The sequence below is a fragment of the Mya arenaria genome, chromosome 9 (assembly GCF_026914265.1).
Source record: "Mya arenaria isolate MELC-2E11 chromosome 9, ASM2691426v1".
Classification (NCBI taxonomy): domain Eukaryota; kingdom Metazoa; phylum Mollusca; class Bivalvia; order Myida; family Myidae; genus Mya; species Mya arenaria.
In genome coordinates, this window is record NC_069130.1 from 19,036,861 (window position 1) to 19,058,769 (window position 21,909).

General features: G+C 34.0%; 1 protein-coding gene across 8 annotated transcripts in view; it reads left to right on the forward strand.

Annotated features, from left to right (window-relative positions):
• LOC128202731 (uncharacterized) overlaps positions 1-21,909 on the forward strand; it is a 71,140-nt gene that overhangs the window by 22,708 nt on the left and 26,523 nt on the right. For all 8 annotated transcript variants that reach the window (XM_052903805.1, XM_052903808.1, XM_052903810.1 and 5 more), the window contains 6 exons: positions 1,340-1,557; positions 1,775-1,889; positions 12,534-12,670; positions 14,979-15,115; positions 16,051-16,364; positions 17,395-17,462. In XM_052903805.1, the coding sequence (XP_052759765.1) occupies positions 1,340-1,557; positions 1,775-1,889; positions 12,534-12,670; positions 14,979-15,115; positions 16,051-16,364; positions 17,395-17,462 (989 nt within the window). The remainder of the gene's footprint in view (positions 1-1,339; positions 1,558-1,774; positions 1,890-12,533; positions 12,671-14,978; positions 15,116-16,050; positions 16,365-17,394; positions 17,463-21,909) is intronic.

Genomic DNA, 21,909 nt, shown 5'->3' on the forward strand with positions numbered 1-21,909 from the left:
TTTAGAAAATTTTGAAAATTAATTTCTGATTAAGATTATTGTGTTTTGCTTGAACTGTTTACTACACCCTTGTATTTTAACATAGTAAATACTTGTTTAATTTTGTTGTCAGATCTCAAAAAAAAAATCCACTGTGTGATCACAGAAAGTTATTCGTTCAGTCTTGTCTGCACGTGGCACAGCTACAAGTGAAAGTATAATTTTCTGTTACACGAGTGAAAGAAATTTTGAAATTACATAATAACAATTTGATTGGCGTAATTGGAAAAATTCAGGAAAAACATAATACTATGACATTATTTCAATGCATACAATATTTATGGTGGCCATTCAAGGGAATTGGGACATTTTTTTAGAACTGCTGTGGGTTATGACATAGGACCAGGGGCCGTTTCCATAATGCTTTTTTTACTTTCGTTTTTTTTTAAGAACGAATAGTTTAAATACATTTTATTTTCATTTGCCTTAATCATTTGTACTTTTTTCTTGCTTATTTTCATATTTGTAGTGTGAAAACATTTTTGTTTTCTTTAATATCAGCTTAGAAAAAAACTCATTTTTACTATGTTGACAATTTTCACTAACATGCTTTATGAATACGGCCCTAGAGGATTTTTTCCGTGAACATTTATAACTTTCGCGCGAGCATCAGTTTACTTTTTTCGACGTCAAAACGTGTTTTATTTATACTTCTTAGATTTAATTCAAGCCGATTCAGACTGAGGGCACAGAGAGCGTCAAATTTAGAGATCAATATCAAAATATTATTAGATAAATTAAACCAGTCCGTCGGTGCATATTAAGATAAGATAAATAAGATAAATTATTAAGATGCGAAAGGATACTATAATCAGCAAAAATGTACCCCTAATAGCGAAAGGTGATGACTAATCTTTTTTTGTCAAATTTGAACCGGCCCAAAAGCCATTTGAACCGTCCATTTCGGTCGGTTCTTATTAAGTACCCAGCTTCTATATAGTTCATTTATATTTTAATGATACACTGTGGTGAGTATTTATCATATACTGAAATATAAATACGATGCATTTGCAGAACAAAATAGTTCCCTCCCGGTATTTCAAAGTATCGAAAGTCTGGGAAAGCTCCAAGGTTTCAAGAATTATGAGTCCTCAGGTTCATTGCTTTTCAAATGATGTCACATAAATAATTTCTGTGACACCATTTAAAAGAATCAACCTTGGCGAGCTGAAATTAATTTTAAAATCCAAAACAGAAACCAATATATATCAAATCAGTGAAAATATGAAAAAGGACTTACAGTAGTGATAAAAACATACGAATTCACCGAGAGGCATTCATTTGTTTTTTGAATTTTCAGGATGCAGATGGATACCGTTCCACAATCTCGAGCCAGGACCTAGAACAAGCGTACATCTCAAACCCCGATGGCCAGCTTAAGTTAAGTACTCAAGGCCATGAGTATATACTAGACTTTGCAAAAATGGTGCAGCGTAACCTTTTCTATACGACCGAGCGAGAAGTATCAAGACGACCAAAGTTCGTATCAAAAGATGAGTTAGAAAGACGCAAGAAACAGTAAGTCTGTTTTGTCCAATTTCCCAATATAATTAATGTTATCACCTATTAAAAAACTATATTGATAGTGCCTGATCTTGACCTTTTCGATTAGATTTTGTTTCTATCATAAACAATCATCAAAACAACACAGTATATGTATCATTCCTATATGTTAAACTCTTCAAACTTATGGTATACTGTATACAGTATAAACTATATTGTTTGTCCATGCCAGACCAATAATACAGAGGCCTGCAGGAGCAGCAACATCAGGGTTTGTCCCCGACGCTCCGCCACACTGGAATCTGAGACCGACCGATGAACTGTTGAACCATTGTAAACTCGTTCCAGTAAGGATTTCGTTTTATATAAAAATGTATTGAACAAGATACTAATGACATTTGGATTTTAAATTTTGTCCTTTAATGAGTTTAACGTTCCCATTAAACATATTTCTTATAATAAGGGTTGGGTGTGAATTGCTTCTGCATGAAAATCAGTTTATTTTATAGAACACACACCTGTGAACTATGGGTTCTCGGCTTAGTGTGTCATATGAAGATGGGGGGCCATACTTTTGTCGAGAGCCGTTACGGGTGAGTAGTAGAATTCTGGGGGGGGGGGGGAGGAATCATACCTTTTGAGAGGAGAGCATACCTTTTGGGATAGGGGAAGTGACTGCGTGTGAAAATTTGATTTAAAGCGAAAAGAGTTGCAACCGTTGTATAGTTTTTTACCTCTCCTCGCATAAACATGATCCAAGAGAAACAACTCGCGTATAATTAGAAATCTATGTTAATGCGGGGTGAGCTATCTTAGCATTTTAGTCAACAATCGTCAACGTTTTTTATAGAAGAGTCGTCCTATAAAAGAAGAGCATTCATTGTAACACGGTGTCAGTGTTTCTAAGTTCATGATGGGTACTGTTGAAAAGGATGACATTTTACGGAACTATTATTTCAAGCAAAAGAATCCTGCCGCCTACGCCGATCAACAAAAACTATTTCGCGCGATTGATAAACAATATCCCGGGATATTTACGATATCTTACATAAAACAGTGGCTCAGTAATCAAGATGTCTACGCACTTCAAATACCGAGAAGACATCAATTCAAGACCGCGGGTGAGTACAGTGTGACAGTGACCCAAATGACCGAATTACTTAGGCCTGGTGACCTGAGAACTGAATTAAGTAAGGGTGGCATGATATAAGATAATATGACACGTAGACATTAATTACGAACTTGCTTTACAAGACCAGATAGGTGTGGAAATGGAAATGGATTTTATCAGTTGTTTTGATATGAAATACAATATGTATACAATTTTAGAACACCAACATTGTATAATTTTGTTGTAGTGTATTTCTGGTGGGAGGAATCTTACTTTTTAAGCGCCTTTATAATTAAGCATAGCTTACAACACGTTCTCGCATACCCATTGTCCATACTTGTATTAAGTTTTACATATGAAAGTTTAGTAAAGTGTATACAATGTTTGTTTAATAACTTACCAGAGCTTACACTATCCCCGTTTACGTAGACTTTAGAAAAATGCCTTATTATATCTATTCCCCGCGTTTGACGCAGGAAAAAAATGCTAGATACAAAAAGGCATTGCTTCGTTTTCCTCTAACGATTTTCTTTTTCCTATCCGAATTAAGGTTTCCGGATTTCACTTATATTATTGCTAAGATAATTACTTAATTATCCGAAAATATTTGCTTTATTTCGAGACAAGCAATGTTAAATTGAGGTCAGTCGAATAAATTCTTTAGTCACTTATTGTATTTTAAATGTTGTAGTATGTTCACTTAATTACTCCTTTTGGCGCACAAAAATAGTTTTATCCGAAGTTTAAGCCACTTGTAGATCACTCTGTTTTACAATCATTTACTACAAGATCTTGCGATGTATTACCTATATTTCTTCTTATCATTTTCACGCAAGTACTATCAAATTGATTTAAATCGCTTCAAGCCTTTCGTATTCTTTTATCATTTAATAATTTTAGTTTTTAAACCTAAATAAGCGATCACGACAGGTAACTGACTAGAGAAGCAGTCAATAGTTACATTGGCGTTTGATTTGGGCGATACTATATCCCGGTCTCTTCTCGTAAAATTCGGTCTCATAATTCCCGGCTCATAACTTATGGCCATAGGCAACGAATTGTGTTGCCGATATTTGTTAAACTAATTTGACAATCTTATTTGCTTTTATATGTAACATAATAGAATAAAATATATAAAGATTATGTCTTAATTTATGCAATTTGTTATAGGTCTAAACTATTTATGCAATTTGTTAAAGGTGTAGAGAAAGATGCGATGCTAATAAAAATGCTCATGTTTTTTTTAATAAAGGATTAAGGACGGCTAGAATATGAAGTAACTGAGAGTTGCACCTTTTAAATTATGTTTTGTCAAAGTTGGTTTATTGTTCTTCCTCCTCTGTTTAAAAAACAAACAAACATTATATTGTTTAAGCAGTCCAGCTATGAGTGAGAACGGTTCTCTTTATAACATCATATTATAGTAAGTATGCGTGTGACATTAAAGCTACTTGATAAAGACTGTTTATTTGAAGTTGCACCATTCTAAAGTAAGAACACATTACGTCTCCATTTTTCGTTTATTATGTTTGTGCTATTCGCTAACATTGAATAAATTCGAATACCTTTGTCATTATTACACAACTTTAGCAGAATATATTTTATTTGTCAACTTGAAGTTTGCAATAAATCTCTAACTTGTTTAAGAAATCTGACGCTGAATATTTTTGAATTTGGTTATATGTTATTATCGTATTATTTCTAAACTTTATTAGAGCCTTTGCATAACAATCATTTATTCTATAAAATTGCCTTTATAATAAACAACCATATTTTTAAGGTATGAACCGAACAGAAGCCGTGCGTGTGTAATACAACTGCCTAATCCGTCTATCATGTCCTTAACGAGGGACATGCGCTAATCTCTGACACGCGTTGTATAATGCATTTACACCTTTCATGGTATGACATTATTGTGTATTGTCATAAACCTGTTATGAAGAGTTCCTTGACAAAATATAATAAGTATAATAATAATTAATAAACTACAGAAATATTCGGAAGGCTATTTAACAAATGAAATATAACTTACAAGATACAAGAATCTTTATTTAAAGTCGCCATGATCGTTAAAATAGCCAGCAATATGTATTATTTCAAACTCGTCACAAATCTGCCTAAAAGTTTTAAATTTCCAAAGAAATCTTTTGGCACTAAAAAACACTGAGCTGAACTGAGCATTCAACTCGCAACCGAAAAAGGGTTTAGATAAAAACGCGAAAATAAAACCTGAACTAACTGGAAATCGAGTCCTTCAATGCTTAAAATTGAAATAAAATATCGACAGGAGGGGACACTCCTCCCCAGCCCACCCCTTCCGCGGTCCCAATGTCAATTTCCTTCCTACGCGCCTGTTTTCAACAACCAAATGGACATGCCTGTTGTGTTTTTGCAATTGCGAATGCTGTAGAATTTTGTTTTAAAAGGCTGTGTAAATACAAATGTCAGTTTCGTTGTAAGTGAAATGAGGGAAAATCAATTCGGCTGTCGAGAAAATAAAAAAATCCGTTTCATAAAGAAAATGAAAAGTCGCGATCCCTAAGACTTTCAAAATAAAAACATTTTTTTAATGTGAAATGCCAGAATTCGTCGATAGTTATTTGCGAAAATAGAACATGCAGGAACTGGTCGTGGCAGTGCATCTCCTGTAACAAAATCAATAGTTAAACAAAACAAAAATGTTAGAATTCCTTAAGTACTGAGTTAACTTACAAATTTGATTTACATGTATTCATGCATTTCTATTTGTATTACTATTATCAAAAGTATACTTATAACTGCATTAAATAAGGCTAAAAACACAATGTGTTTGTTATTCATTACATTAATTTTAGTACATGTTCATATATTATGTCTTTATCTTTGCCTTTATTTATTATTTGTTTTATTGATATAAAATATGAAATAAATGGTGAAATAATTATCATCAAATATCCAATGTTTTAATCAACTGTAATCTTTTGTAATCCTATTAACCCCCCGCTGTCATTCACACCTTCTCAATCACGCCCGATAGCTACAATACAATTTTGAAAACAGAGACCGGAGGAGACCGGGACCGGATGAGACCGGGACCGGGAAAAAGTATCGCCCGTTTGATTTGAATTGACAATTTCCTACTGAGTGATATCCCTTTTCGAGCAGAGAAAATCTGTGACAGTACTTAATAAGCAAATCACTTTGCAGTTTTAGCTCTTGTCCTTTTACTTATAGGTTCTTGTTCTTTTTCAGAGTCTTCTTCCACCCTATCAATGCGTATGTACCTCAAATACAACAGGAGACAGGAGGGATTGACGAGGACACAGGAGGCAGGGAGGAGTGACGAGGAGGCTTTAATGTGTTTCTAGTAGTGTTTTCCAAGCATTTGAGAAACGTGAGGGTTGCATTGTGCGCATTCCTTTAACAAATATACTTGTGTCGAATAAAGGTCAGTGTCCGGTGACATACCGTTGACATATCTGTATTTATAATGGAACGAAACGAGAACGAATTTCGTCTATATTCGTGCGTCAAATGTAGGTACTTTTTCTTTTCCTGGAGGAATCTGTTGCACCATTTACGAGTATGACATACATGCACGTATTATTCCTACACATGTATATGCAGCTAGCAAACGTTTCAGGATCGGAAAACATTTTTGTTGCATTTGAAGAAAAGACTTGGTACAAACCCGCGCGGTTAATGATGCTACTATAAAATTAAGTGTCATGAAGTTTTCAACCTCAGTGAGTGTTTGGATGACAAGTAGTCAAGTCGTACATTAGTAGAAAAAAATGGATCTATTGGATACACGAAAATATAAGATGAGGAGTAAATTGAAAAGCAATGTCTCTCGAAAAAGACATGAGCCTCTCTCCAAAATGTATATACAGATGGTTCTCCCGGCTGAACAGACGACAGCTATTGCCAATAGTATACATATTGTATTTCATATCAAAACAACTGATAAAATCCATTTCCATTTCCACACCTATCTGGTTTTGTAAAGCAAATTCGTAATAAATGTCTACGTGTCATATTATCTTATATCACGCCACCCTTACTTAATTCAGTTCTCAGGTCACCAGGCCTAAGTAATTCTGTCATTTGGGTCACTGTCACACTGTACTCACCCGTGGTCTTGAATTGATGTCTTCTCGGTATTTGAAGTGCGTAGACATCTTGATTACTGAGCCACTAATAGTTCCGTAAAATGTCATCCTTTTCAACAGTATCCATCATGAACTTAGAAACATTGACACAGTGTTACAACGAATGCTCTTCTTTTATAGGACGACTCTTCTATAAAAAACGTTGACGATTGTTGACTAAAATGCTAATATAGCTCACCCCGCCTTAACGTAGATTTCTGATTATACGCGAGTTGTTTGTTTCGCTTGGATCATGTTAATGCGAGGAGGGGTAACAAACTATACAACGGTTGCAACTCTTTTCGCTTTAAATCAAATTTTCACACGCAGCTACTTCCCCTATCCCAAAAGGTATGCTCTCCTCCCAAAAGGTATGCTCTCCTCTTAAAAGGTATGATTCCTCCCCCCAGAATTCTACTACTCATCCGTAACTGCTCTCTGTTGCGTTGTTGGTTTAGTTCTTACAACAACCTGTGGAATGGGTTAGATTCATAAGATCTCAAATGGAGTTACATGTTTATTCATTCATACCCAAGCATCAAGTGAAATACAATACTACAGGCATAGCTATATATGAAACGTATTCAGTATGAATAACTACAAAAGAGAAATATGCTGTAGTATATAAAGAATTGTGTCCCTTAGATACATTAAGATTAAGAATGCAACATCTCTCTTCTTTTAAAAAGAATTAGTAAATTTATGAAGAACACATTTAATCTAAAGTAATTTGGTCAACACCCTAGCGTTATCATTATTTTCAGCTGAGCAGAAAATCTTCTTGACAGATTAATTGTTCCAGCAGAGTGTATCTGGAAATTAATGAGAATTTCTTCTAACTAAATGTTAACAGTTCAGATAAGGACACTTGAATCCTCCCCGAAATGTCATCTGAAAGTGTATTGTTTTCATACCGCAGATAGCTGTTGATATATCCAATTAACATTTTAGAAATATTGTCCAAATATCACTTTCACACGGTTACAGGATATAGTCGATTATGAATTTCCTTCACAGCACAGAATATTGTAGAAAAGTTTTTACATTTGAAATATATTGAAGCATCACAAATATATATATACAACATAACACAAAACACATCATAAATCAGTTCAAAGATCCAACCTTTGAGGTACTTTGACCTGTCTTCCTGATCTAGTGACGTACATGTTAGAATTTTGATCAGTATTGCCAGCAACATCAGTTGGTGCTGATGGTTGTTGTTGTTGCGACTGAGTGTTATCATGAGAAAAGTTTCGCTCTGATTGATTTTGTATGTTTCTGTCACTGTCATGTTGTGATTGATCAGTTAGACGAATGTCGTTGCCATTGCATGGATGTGTATCTATGATTTGAAATGTTTTTTCATTTGTCTTCAACAAATGACTTCTGTTTCGTCTATAGACACCACCATCATTATTTTCAACAATGTATGATCTGTCATGCACTTGTTTCATAACAATTGCCTGTTTCCAGCGTTTACCTTGTTTGATTCTAATTGTTTCTCCTTGTGACAATTGTGTGAGTGGCTTGGCAGATTTATCAAACCATGTCTTTGATTTGATTTTGGATTTTGACATTTTGCTTTTGATTTCTTGCCTATTTTGAACTTTCGGTTCAAGGTGTTTGCGTGTTACTGGCAAAATAGACCTAGTCTCCCTACTCATTAGTAATTGTACTGGTGATTTGCCACATGAAAGCGGTGCATTTCTGTATTCGAGAACTGCAAGATACGGATCTTTGTTATCTTGTAGAGATTTTGTGAAAATCTTTTTGATTGTTTGAATACATCTTTCAGCAACACCGTTGCCTTGTGAGTGTAACGGTGATGACGTAACATGTTCAAAATCCCATTCTCTAGCAAATTTGTCAAATTCCTGACTACAATATTGTCCTGCATTGTCACTAATGACTTTTGAGGGTATTCCATGTGTAGCAAAATAGCCCTTCAATTTGTGAATAACCGTGTCAGTTCTCATATTTCTGAGTAACCCGCATTCAAAATATCTGCTATACAGATCAACTACAACAATGTAGTTACTGTCATTCCAGTGAAAAATATCAGTAGCCACAACTCCCCATGGCCTGCTGGGAATCTGATTAGGAATCATTGGTTCCTTGACATTGGAGTTTCTGTGTTCAAGACATATGGGACAATTGAGTACTTTGTTCTTTATGTCTTTGGTCATATTGGGCCAAAACATTACACTTCTTGCACGCTGAGTACATTTCTCTATGCCTAAGTGTGAATCATGAACTTTGTCCAGCATCATATGTCTCAGATCTTTGGGAATTATGACATTGTTTCCTTTTAACAAAAAATCGTCAATGTGTGTTAGTTCGTCTCTGAAATTCCAATATTGTGAAATACTATTTGGACAGTTCTGTCTCTTATCAGGCCAATCTGTTAATATTGTGTGTTTCAGAGTCTGCATCTCTTGATCAGTCTCAATTTTGCTTTTGATCAGGGTCATTTTTCTGATCACTCATAGCAATATTTTTCATGACAGAATGTACATGAACATCTATGTCTTTACATACATCAATCTGTTCATCTTGCAAATAGTTGCGACTTAGTGTATCAGCTACTGGAATGTCCTTTCCAGGTACATGAACAATTTCATAATCATATTTCTGTAATTGCAAAATCATCTTTTGCAATCTTTGCGGAGCAACATGCAAACTTTTGCGTGTTATACTCACAAGTGGCTCGTGATCACTTTGGACTACAACATGTCGTCCATATGTCATTTGATGAAACTTGGTCATGCCATACAATACAGCATAGAGCTCTTTTGTAATCTGGGCATAGTTTCTTTCTGCAGACGTCAATGCTTTCGAAGCAAAGAAAACTGGTTTGTCGTTTTGAAGCAAAACACAACCAAGTCCATTTTGTGATGCGTCTACTTGCAGCACAACTTCAATATTTGGAACAAAGTACGAGAGTACCTGTCCTGGGTTTTGAGTTATTACCCTTTTTATTTTGTTCAAGGCAATTTCATGTTCCGGGTCCCACCGGAAAATACTGTCTTTCTTCAGCAACTGTCGTAACAGACTAGTCATTTCTGCAAGATTTGGTGCAAATCGTTGCAGATAATTCACCATTCCTAATATAGTCTCTAGCTCAGACTTTGACTTAGGAGACGGCATTTCCTGGACAGCTCTTACCTTTGTAGGATCAATTTTCGGTCCGTCTGACGTCAGTAAATGTCCAAAGAAAGGTATTTCTGACTTACCAATCTCGGTTTTGTCAGCATTGAGTTTGAGACCTTTTTGTTGACATCTTTCCATAAGTTTGTCCAAGTTTCTGTCATGTTCTTGTTTGTCTTTGCCATAACAAACAATATCGTCAACAATGACCTTGACGCCATTCAAACCTTCAAGACAAGACTCCATTTTCTGGACGAAGACGTCTTGAGCACAATTTATACCATAGGGAAGTCTCAGATACCTATATCTGTCAAATGGAGTATTGAAAACTGTCAGAAATGATGATTTCTTGTTCAGTTTAACAGACCAATAACCGGTTCTCGCGTCAAATTTGGAAAATACGGTTGCACCTGTCAAGTCAGGCAAAATATCATCTATTGATGGATAGTGTGGTCTCACTATTGCCTCATTCAGGTCTTTAGGGTCTAGGCATACCCTTAAAGAGCCATTGGGTTTTTCAACAGTTACCATACTGTTGACCCATATAGACGGTTCTGTCACTTTGACAATTACTTTGTCTTTAACCATTCTGTCTAATTCTGTTTTTAGTCTGTCCTTAATCGCAATAGGTACACGTCTTGGAGGGTGTACTACAGGTATTGAATCTGATTTTATATGTATGTCACATTCACCTGAAAGTGTTCCCAGACCAGTAAATACATCATGGTATTTTGAAATAACTTGGTCTTTTGTGTAAGAAACGTCAGGTTCTACTGCTGATACAAATTTGAGTAGATTCATTGCAAGGCAAGTGTCAAGACCTAAAATTGGACATGAGGGTGTATCTACAATGTAAAAATCGTTTCTTGAAATTTTACCATTGTACAAACATTGAAGACTAACTACACCGTGTACTTTGAGTGATGTGCCATTGTAAGCTGTCAATTTGCTGTTTGTGTGTTTCAACTGAATTTTGCTACCAAGTGATTTGTACATGTGGTATGGTATGATATTAACTTGTGCACCAGAATCAATCTTGAATTTGAATTGTGTGTTGTTGTTACCAACTGAAATATTGACAAAAGCTTGATTTTTGTGTTTGTCATGAGTAACAGTATTAACAAAATAACCATCACAGTTGTCACTTAGATCTAGACAAAAGTATGCCCCCCCCCCCCAATCTTCATATGACACACTAAGCCGAGAACCCATAGTTCACAGGTACGTCACTCTTGTATACACCTATGTACTCCATTGTACGAGTTATTTCCCATAGACCATGTATTGTGTTTATACGGTAGCAAAAAGCAAAGATTGCCCCTCCTACTAGGAAAAGCAAAGATCGCTCCCCCGTAGGAGCCAAATCTTAGTTTTTTATAAAGATCGCTCCACCTATTTTTATACTACTTAGTTCGTAGAAATGCATTTATTTTTCAAATGAGTTTGAAGCGCTATCAACTCATTATATATTATATGATATATAATATTTATCGGTTTAGTTCTCTTTTCAATTTAACAGTAGGTCTTGTAAATACAATAGGTTATCTGATTTAAAACAATGTTTACAATAGTGTATTATTTTTTATCAAATGTGTTACCTATAACAATATATCTTATATTCTTAATTACTTTTTGCATTCCCATTCTTTTCAAAATATCATGTATAGCATTCCACAAATAAGTCAATTAAACTGGGTGTTCAATGAAGAATTGTTCGTAATCTTCTTATTCATTACAATAATTACATAAAGGACAATCCTTCAACTTCCATGTAAATAAATTCAAATGTATTTCTACAAGATTTTGCAATAACTTTATTTTAAACTGTTTGAATTTATTATCCAGTATCCAAAATGGACTTATTAACAATATAGTATGCACTATATATGCATGCAAGTCTTTTCATAAAATTACTTAATATACATTTGATATATTTGGTTATTTTTCATGTCTTTCAGATGATTGTTTAGGATGATTATTAGTTGTTTTGAAGTGACATAAGTATTTGTAAATACATAGATCTAAGAGTTTCTTTCCAACAGTTACGAATTGCTTGTATTAAAATATTCACTTCTGCAATCCAATTTTGTTTATTTTTGAGCTGATTGAGAATACAGTTTGCGTCTACGTTGCTGGAATTTGATATACTATCGTTTAGTATGTTTGAATCCATCAAATTCTTATATAGAATACTTTTATTATTTTAATGAATTCATTATCCCATGTTATTCCTTTCTAATATTTTAGTAGCTGTTGGGCATTTTCGTTTGATTAACTGGAAGTTGTTTAAACTGAATCCATATTCAACTGTATTAGTCAGATTGTTAACCCATTTGAATTTGAATTATTTTAGAATTATATCCATTATGCAATTATGATTTATGGTAAAGACGAATAATCCTTAAGTTATATAATGTCGCATTTGATAAAACGACAACATAAGCATGGATAGCTAGTTTACCTGTAGCATTTTAACACCTTTGTTGTGACGCTGCTGAGAATTGAACACCCTCCTGCGGGTGACATTCTTGTGATAGCTTAGTGAGATTATTCATAATATACTTAAAATTAATCTAATATTTAAATGTCTCTGTTTTCAGCTGGATAAGCGGAATCCCAGAATGAACACTGAGTACAATAGTATTGAAAAGATGTTTTTTGAGACCATGCCTAACACAGTGGCTATTGTGTCAATCGACAGGGTGGAAAATGGTGACCTTTGGCATAACTATGTAAGGTAATGACAAGTTATGGCTTGGTCGTCAGCCTTTCAAAAATTATGTTATGACTTGTATATTAATCATTGGGTGTGAGTTGTGTATGCATGCAAAGTCCTTTGTGAGAGCGCCACATAGGACTAAGGCCTAAATATGTCTAGCACGACGGAGACTATTGTGCCGATCTCAAGGGTGGAAAATGGTGACCTTTGGTATAACTATCTTAGGTAATGGCGAGTAAGAGCTTGTTTGTCCGCTTTTTATACGCTTTTTTTAATAAAAAAACGGGACATATTATAGTTCTACCGGCGGCGTATGGGTGGGCGGGCGTTTTCTCGCTCGGCGTCCAGTATGTTGTCCGCTCAATAACTTTAGAAGCCTTTGTTCAATCATCACCAAAATTGATCAGGATGTATATTGGCCTAATATCTTAAAAGATAACTAGCAATATCGCTTAAAGAACTCCAGTGTTATGGCCCTAAAATTATTGAAAGCAACTCAAATTTATCTTTTCCGCTCAATAACATTTGTAGCCGTTGTCCAATTATCCGCAAATGTATTCAAAATGTGAATGGGTAAAGTTTGATAACCATGTATATCGCTCGTGTCGCTCAAGAGTTATTGCCCTTTTATTATAGAAAAAAACCTTAAGGTTGCCTTGTCCTCTCAATAACTTTAGAAGCCCCTGACAAATCATCACCAATTTTGGTCCGAATATTTGCGGGTATAATATCTTTTTTTTTAGTTCGATTACAAGCTAAATCGCTCAAGTCACTCGAGAGTTACCTCAAATTAGTCTTGTTGTGGCGACCTTATCTAAATTTCAAGGTTATAACAAAACTAACTAAGGCTGTGACAATTTTTAACCGCATCGATACTTTTCAATGGTAATTAACACACTGATGCGTTGAGTGTTTTTATATGCGATATAAACACAGTTTATATCTTTTAACGTTGATTTTACAACACAAACTTAATAAACCCTTGTTTAGTAAATCGTTAATATCTTTAGTAAATACTGTTTAGTCTAACCAATATGTCTAACCAATATGCAAAATTTTACAACCAGTATTTATATTTTGCCACAATGAACACCACAAATAAATCATGCTAACGACTCCGAAGGAGCATTTGCAAGAGTCAATTTAGGTGGGAAAAGTTTTGGCGGGAAGGTTTTAACGGAGCAATAAATAATAAATGAACCCATTGAACGGCACAACACCTTTAATAAAAAATATTTAACATACTACATTTAATGTGTCAAATTCATAAATCGCGTTATTCGCAACACTTGTTAGATCAATTACTTTAGAAGCCTTTGTCCAGCCATCTAATTCGGTCAAAATGTTTATTGCAATATTATCTTTAAGTTTGTTAAGTGGTCATATAGCTTGAGTCACTCAAGAGTAATGACCCTTATAGAAATGACGTAAAACTGGCATTGCCCAATCTATTGTCCAATCTATGAATTTAGAAGCCTTTTTTTCCAGGGTCAGCTCCCTAAATTAGGCTTAACATACAACGACTTATCTGCAAACTTGGTGTCCTTGAATTAGAATGGGCGTATTTTGTGACAGTTGGTGGTCTTTTTAAAATTTGTGGAATGACCAGTATAATAATCACTGTGGTGATTTGTGTCGGCATGCATAGACCTATGTGAGAGTACCACTAGTACCATTAATTAAGTTTCTGAATCAAAATAGATGTAGGTGGCACTCTCTGCTTATGTTAAAAGTATTTATGTGTTGAGGAAGAATATCTAAATATTATACCAATAAACATATTGCAAACATGCTTTCTTGACCATGAAACATTTAAAATTCAGTCATGTTACTTTCAATTGAGTCGAATTAAAGAACAAAATTACAAACTGCCTTAACTTTATCTGTAATTTAATTTTAGTCATTTTATTTACCCATTTTTAGTGACCAGCAAGCAGTACTCTTTCAAAATAGACCACAATTACATGTGGTCACCTGGCATCAAAATTTAAAATTATTTGTCGATTATGTTAGTAATACTACCACATGACCTTATTGCAATTTGAAAATATAAGTATACTGAGACATGTTCCGCCGCCGTTGCTTTATTTATTTGAATGATTTCCCATTACTGCAGCTAATAAAGTATGTTCAAACATGACTAATTACTTAATATAGTTATTGTAGTAGTAAAAATCGTCATGCTCTATTATTTATATCTGCCGCAGTCATCAAAAACGAACATGCCAGCATGACAAAAATGTCTAGGTTATGTAATATGTTTATACATTCACGGTTGTAGTTTATATAACTTTTTGTATAAGTATATAAACTTTTACCGTTCTAGTAAAAAAGATAAACTGAAAAAGAGGAACAAGGGCGTAGATGTGGAGGAGAGACAACTCTTCTTTGGCACCAGTAATGACACCGTGGAGGCCATCTACAGGCAAGGTTTTGACTTCAGGCTGAATGGAACTGCTTCAGGTAGAAATTCATATTGTAAAAGTTTGCATGTTTTTTACGTTGCTTAAACATGTCATATTTTGACATAGACGAAAATTGCTATGCTTTAAACATTGACAAAACATATCATGCCGCCGAAATTTATAAAAAAAGTCATGCTTTTTACATTGACATAAATTATCATGCTTTTAACATAAACATAAATTGTCATGCTTTTAAAATTGACATAAATCGTCATGCTTTTAACATTGGCATAAATTGTCATGCATTTAACATTGACAACAATTGTCATGCTAAAAACCTTTGCCATTTTGCATAGTTAAAAGAAAGTCATGTTTAAAATATTGTTTATACTTTAAACATTGGTTAATACTGTTGTGCATGAAATATTGGTCAAACTTTGCCATATTCAAAAATCATGCTTAAAAATTGGTCAGAAATTTTCAGCTAGATGCATTTGTTAAAAAAAAAGTTTTTAAAGCATTGGCGCAAATTTGTCATTCTTGAAGCATTGGTTGAAGTTCTCATGCTTCATGTTTTCGTCAAAGTTGAAATCCTTATAATTGTCATGCCGAAAAGATTTGTTAAAACTGTCATGCTGGATGGATGGTTCAAAGATTGACATGCTTGAAAGATTCGGGCATGCTGTCATGTTGGATTGATATGTTGCAATTCTGATTCTTAAAACATTGGTTACAAGTCTGAAGCTTGAAGCATTGACCAAATTTGCCATACTAGAATCGTCAAATACTTCAATGCATGAAACATAAGTTAAAATCATTGGCCATAATTGACATTCCTGAAACAGGTTTTGGTTATTAGCCGCCTTGAAACCTTTAAAAAAATTCTCCGAAATACAGTTGACTGTTGGCCTGTTGTACTCATATTTTGCATTATTGGTATGTTTTTTGAAGAACACTTAATAAGTGCTTATTATATTACCTATAAATTTGCAGGTGCACGTTATGGAAAAGGCAGCTACTTTGCAACTACTGCCAAATACTCTCACTGCTACACAGACAGACAGAAGGAAACCATGGGGATGTTCGTTTCTAAAGTGCTAGTTGGAGATTACACAAAGGGAGATAAATCATACATCAGACCCCCACAGAAAGACCCCCTTGATCTGTCGAGTCCTTTGTACGACTCTTGCGTTGATAGTGTTACAGATCCAAAGATTTTTGTTATCTTCGAACTTGGTCAGGTGTACCCAGAATACTTGATAAAATACAAGTCCGATGAACTGTTGAACCATTGCAAGCTCGTTCCAGTAAGGATTTCGTTTTATATAAAAATGTATTGAACAAGATACTTATGACTTTTGAATTTTAAGTTTTGTCCTTTTATGAGTAAAACGTCACCTTTAATCCTGCAAAAACTAAGTCATTTTTTTTTTCTCCAGAAAACGACTACCGCGTATTTATCCAGATTTATCTATGTATGGTAAACAAATCTCAGAAATCAATTAAGATAAACAACTTGGTTTGGTACTTCCGTTTGATTCTTGAATATGCTGATATTGTCTGGGATAACTGTACGGACTACGGAAAAAAACTGGAAAAAATCCAAAATGAAGCCGGTATAATAGTCTGTGGGGCAACTAGTTATTTTCGATTTATGTTCTCCATGCAGAGAATTGTTGACCTAATCTGTCAGAAAGACGCCTTAATCACAAATAATGTCTGTTTTACAAAATGAAAAACGGCATTGCCCCAGAATATCTGTCATCCCTTGCACCTTTTAATGTCAGTTCACATAATTATCCACTACGGAGTACATCTAACATAAGAACGGTTATGTCACGCACAGATTCTTACTTTTCTTCTTTCCGACCTTCAACTATACGTGCCTGGAATGAACTTTTACAGAATGTACGGGTTCGCCGTTCAATTGCATCCTGTAAATATGCATTTCGTAGTCGATTGCTAGTCTTTGGGCTAACTTATTAGAGGTTGTATACTGAAAAATAGACATGAATATAATGAATATGAATATAATCATGACTCATGAATATAATCACCGAGATTTTTACACTACTTAAGTGTACTGACAGTCAATGTCATCTGACCATGAATTTTGATTGCACACATACATTCAACATGTAAAGAAATAATAATGCCTAGAACATAATGTCATAACATTCAAGAACTCAAAATAGCGGAAGAACCCGCATTACAAATAATAACACTTAATTAGCGACTCAATATCACCGTTTGTTCTTGTAGCTTAAACTAATTTAGGATATTTTAAAAAAACTAAACATTTTAAAAAAGATAACGCAATATGTTTTACACTTACAGTTTGAGGAGGAAAATGCTACGTTGAAGAAGGTGGAGGAGGTGGAAAACATCGGGATTATGAGAAAAAGGTCAGACATTTTTGTCATCATATAAAGAATTGAACATGTAATTTCCGTTACTAAATATCCAATACCGGACAAGTGTGTATTTTAAATTAAATTTTGCTTGTTTTTATGTACGTAAGTTTTTGTCACGTTTTGTATGCATTTATATGATAAATCATACTTTCTATAATTTAATTTAAACATTTTACAACGATTGTCAAACAATTTTTGACGATATTATATAAATCACTCTCGTTGGCACGATGCTCCGCGAGATGGTAGTCTTGTGTTGTGGGGGAAGACGGAGTGACCCGAGGAAACCCACTATAGTGAACAATACATACATATATATATATATATATATATATATATATATATATATATATATATATATATATATATATACTCAGGGCATTTAGGCTTCTTAAATTAATTAACAAAAAATATACATAACTTGCGGTCTCCTTAATAATTTGTAAGTATGTTGAAGGTTTTAAGGGGACAGGTATATATGTCATTAGGAGGACACATTATATATATATATATATCTTAATTTTGAAAACTGAAAGAATATCCATCTGCCTTTGGTGGGGATTAAAGAACTGATATAAACATATATTGTATTGTTAAAATAAATTCAAACTTTCAGGCAGTATCTTTTTATTCTTATAGTGAAGTTTTATTTGTACAGTTCACTCTTGTATTAAGTTCTAATTCTGTTTCATGTTTCATTGTATCATATTATATTTATAGACATTAAGTTAAACTGAGGGTTATGGAAGATGCTGGTGTCTCTGTTAATACTATGCCTGTCCATACCAGTTGAAAACCTATTTTGGTTTTAGAAAATAATAAACATCAGAATTTATTTAGAAATATTTACTGAACATCCAAAAAACAAACATTCACAACTTTAACACAATGTTATAATTAAGCACTCGTGTTACCAAATCTCTTGAAATAATTATGTTGAATGATGTGTACATATGACAAGGTTTTTGTATTAGTATGGCATAAGGCTCGACTTTTCTAGATCTGGGTGCAACACTATCTCATCAATGCAAAATATCGCCATTTAATGAATTGTTGAGTGATTTATGTATTGTCTCTTTGAAACTCAATCTCAATTTTTATGGAATATTCACTGCAGCATCAATGCAGCATGCAGTTGACAGAATGGTGGAAAATTGTATACAAATTTTAAAGGTACATTAGCTTTTGATGAATACAACATGTATGACATAATGTTGTGGTTACTGTGCAAATATCCTAAATCTCCTGTCAGTTTTATACTTACATGTGTATTTACCTACAAAGTGACACACTTATCCTGGAAAGACCTAAGTTGTATTATCAATATTTGATTATATAGATTCTGAGACAAAAAAATAAAGAAGGTCAAAACTGTCAATTTGTGAGGGTGCAGCTTTAATGGTAACTTTAATATCCATGGCTATATATCACAGTGTGTGCACAGTGATCAGTTGAACAAATAGGTAGCTTTTGTTCTATTTATTTCACACCTGTTGATCAAGGCATCAGACTAAATTTGTATGAATAATAAAGTTACTTTATTTCAATATTATAGCTTGCTTGGTAGAGATCAAACTGAGCCCAGATTTTTCTTACCTAATGTGAATAAGTATGTATAAAAAGTTCTTCCACAGTATGTATCTTTTAAATATTTATAAATATTTATAATTCATTATTGACTTGAAAATGATTACTTGTTTGCATCTTGAAAATTTTCTAATCTTTTCCCATCTAACAAATATTGGACTGATCCATATCATAGATATGTCAACTACAACTTAAATTTATGCGAACATATGTTTAAAGTTCAAAGACAGTATCTTGAAAACTTAAGTCTCAGTATTTGGGTTTGCGTCACAAATGTTTTGCACTTTTGCACAGACCACCTGCAAAACCGACCAACTTGATGACTTTCTTTATAGTATCTTATCGTGGTGAAACTCCAATCACTTGAGTGTATCGTCATTGCAGCTTTTTTCTTTTGTGCTTTCTAACGAAAGTGTTTTGTTTTCATTAAAAAGTTTTGTTCTTGTTGTTCAACACTGCTCTTTTCTGTTTAATCCTTACAGAGAGTGGGTCTTGTCCATATCCAGGAAATCATCGATCCGTTCTTTATCTTAAGATACAAAAATGAATTTAAACACGAAAGGCATCACTTATGTCATAATTCCTTGAAATGATTTACAACAACTATTCTATCCTATTAAAATTATATTTAAAGGGCTAATGATCAAGAATCCGGTTATACTACTTTCAGGATTATCATACCTCTCTTCAACCAAAAACCCAAGGATATTACATGGATATGAAACAGTAAAATATCATTTTATTACACAATAAGTATCTTCTATGGCCGAGAGTGCAAGAGGTTTACCGAGTTTCCGCAAAACACCGTGCACGAGGGTCGGGATGAACCTATCTTACACGAGCGGCTATGGTAGATGCTTTTTCTCCCACCTGGCGTGAGACCACAGTTATATTTACTATATGTTTCATATAGACACTAACCGGGCTTTTTACTTTAAAACAGTCCCAATTGATAACAAGTAACTGGCTGCTGTAGAACAATCCAAGACACACAACTTAATCACAAAAAACATAGGGTTGACCATTGCGTTGTTTCACAAAATTGAGTAGTAATACATGACCCTGAGGTCAAGACGGAATCAGGCTACAAACAACCAATTTACATAGTTCCACAGGCAATGATTTTTCCAATTTTTGCACTGAAAACTGTCAGTTTTTGCAATACAGTGTCAAATTATGTTAAGCTCTATGCAAAAAGGTCACCTGTTTCTTCTCTTTTATTCAACTTTAATAAAATATTGATACTTGAACACAAGCACTCTTTTTTCTGTATTCACATCCGGATCTTGGTCAACAGGGGGGGGGGGGGCAGATAACTGTGGTCTTGAGCCTATTTAAGCAACATTTTATCAGAAACAGACTTCAAAACTAGTTCAGCCCCATGCTATATGCAGCACATGCTGAAAGTTTGGCAATGATATATTAAACACTTAATGAATGAGACAAGTACTATTAGCACCTGTGGTATTTTCATAAAAAGCAGAAACAACCATTTCCCTCAAAGTATCTAAAGAACAGCACCACAAAAATGGCCTGCCTACTCTTTTAATAGTTTTTCTAAGCAAAATAAGGTTTTTCCACTTCATCGACTTTGTTTTATATAAAAAATGACATAGAGCCAAACTGAAATGCTTAAACTTGTCAAAATTTTGCTTTTCTGGTCCACTTATATACAAAGATAACCGAACTGTTCAGTTTTACAAACACAATTTAGTGATCTTGTGTTTATAGACAGTCTAAACACCACTATATGCCAAATTGTTTGCTTCCGGGACAAAGGAAATGGCAAAAAACAACAACACCAAAACTGAAAGATTCATGATAACTGCTAGTGTTTTCATGTATGAGGTGGTTACATGATGTAGAAAATGCAGAGAAAGCATTACTATGCCAATTTAAAAAATAAATACTTTAGGCATCTGTTTTGAAGGCTAGATTTGGCATTCATTTCAGAGTACAGCACTTCACCATTTTCTATAAGTTGCTTATTTACACCTGAAATGCTATAAATCTAACTCTTTGGAATAATTTACACATCTTCATTCTTCTAAAATATTGGATTCAGAGCTGCATCTCCTGGATTCAGATTGCAGGACTACCGCCGGGGGAAAACGCCGCAGCTAACTGGAGCTTATTGGCACACCATGATCTGCAAACAAAACACAAAAGCAATGTTTTACACTTATAAAACTGTCTGCCACTACTGTTAAAGTTTGAAAAAGGCCTGTAAATACTAGTTTGAGGCATACACAACCTTTTATGCAGTCATAAATGTGATAAATATGCAGAAAAAATAATGAATTTAAAGATTTTCAAGACAAATTTTATGAAATATATATATAATATATATAATTTTACAATCAATTTTTAATAATTAAAAGGTTAATCTCATTTTATTGCGTACCCAGATGCATTTTGAAAGCATTAAAACTAGACATGCTTAGAATTTCTTAATGCATGGAGAAGGTATTCCTTTCTCGGAAATCCTTGCCGAGAGCCGGTATGGAAAACCACACGAGACCACATTTTGACCAGCACTGGTTCTTGTCCTTGAAAATTCCTCTGTGGCTACAGCAACCAGGCTGGCTATTGAAATAAGCAATAAATTAGGGTTTTTAAGACATTTATAACGTATTAAGGTTGTTTTTTTAATGCATGAAGGGAAAAGGCTCGAATCTGTATGAAAGTGGCTCACTTTTTATTTTTTTTCCTTGAGAAATGTCAAGTTTTTCAATGTATAAACTGAATAAATGAATGAATTAATGAATATATATGAATGGTTGATAGAATGAATTAATGAATTAATGAAAGGTGGCATTATTTCTAGGGATTTCATTGTGTTGCTGTGATT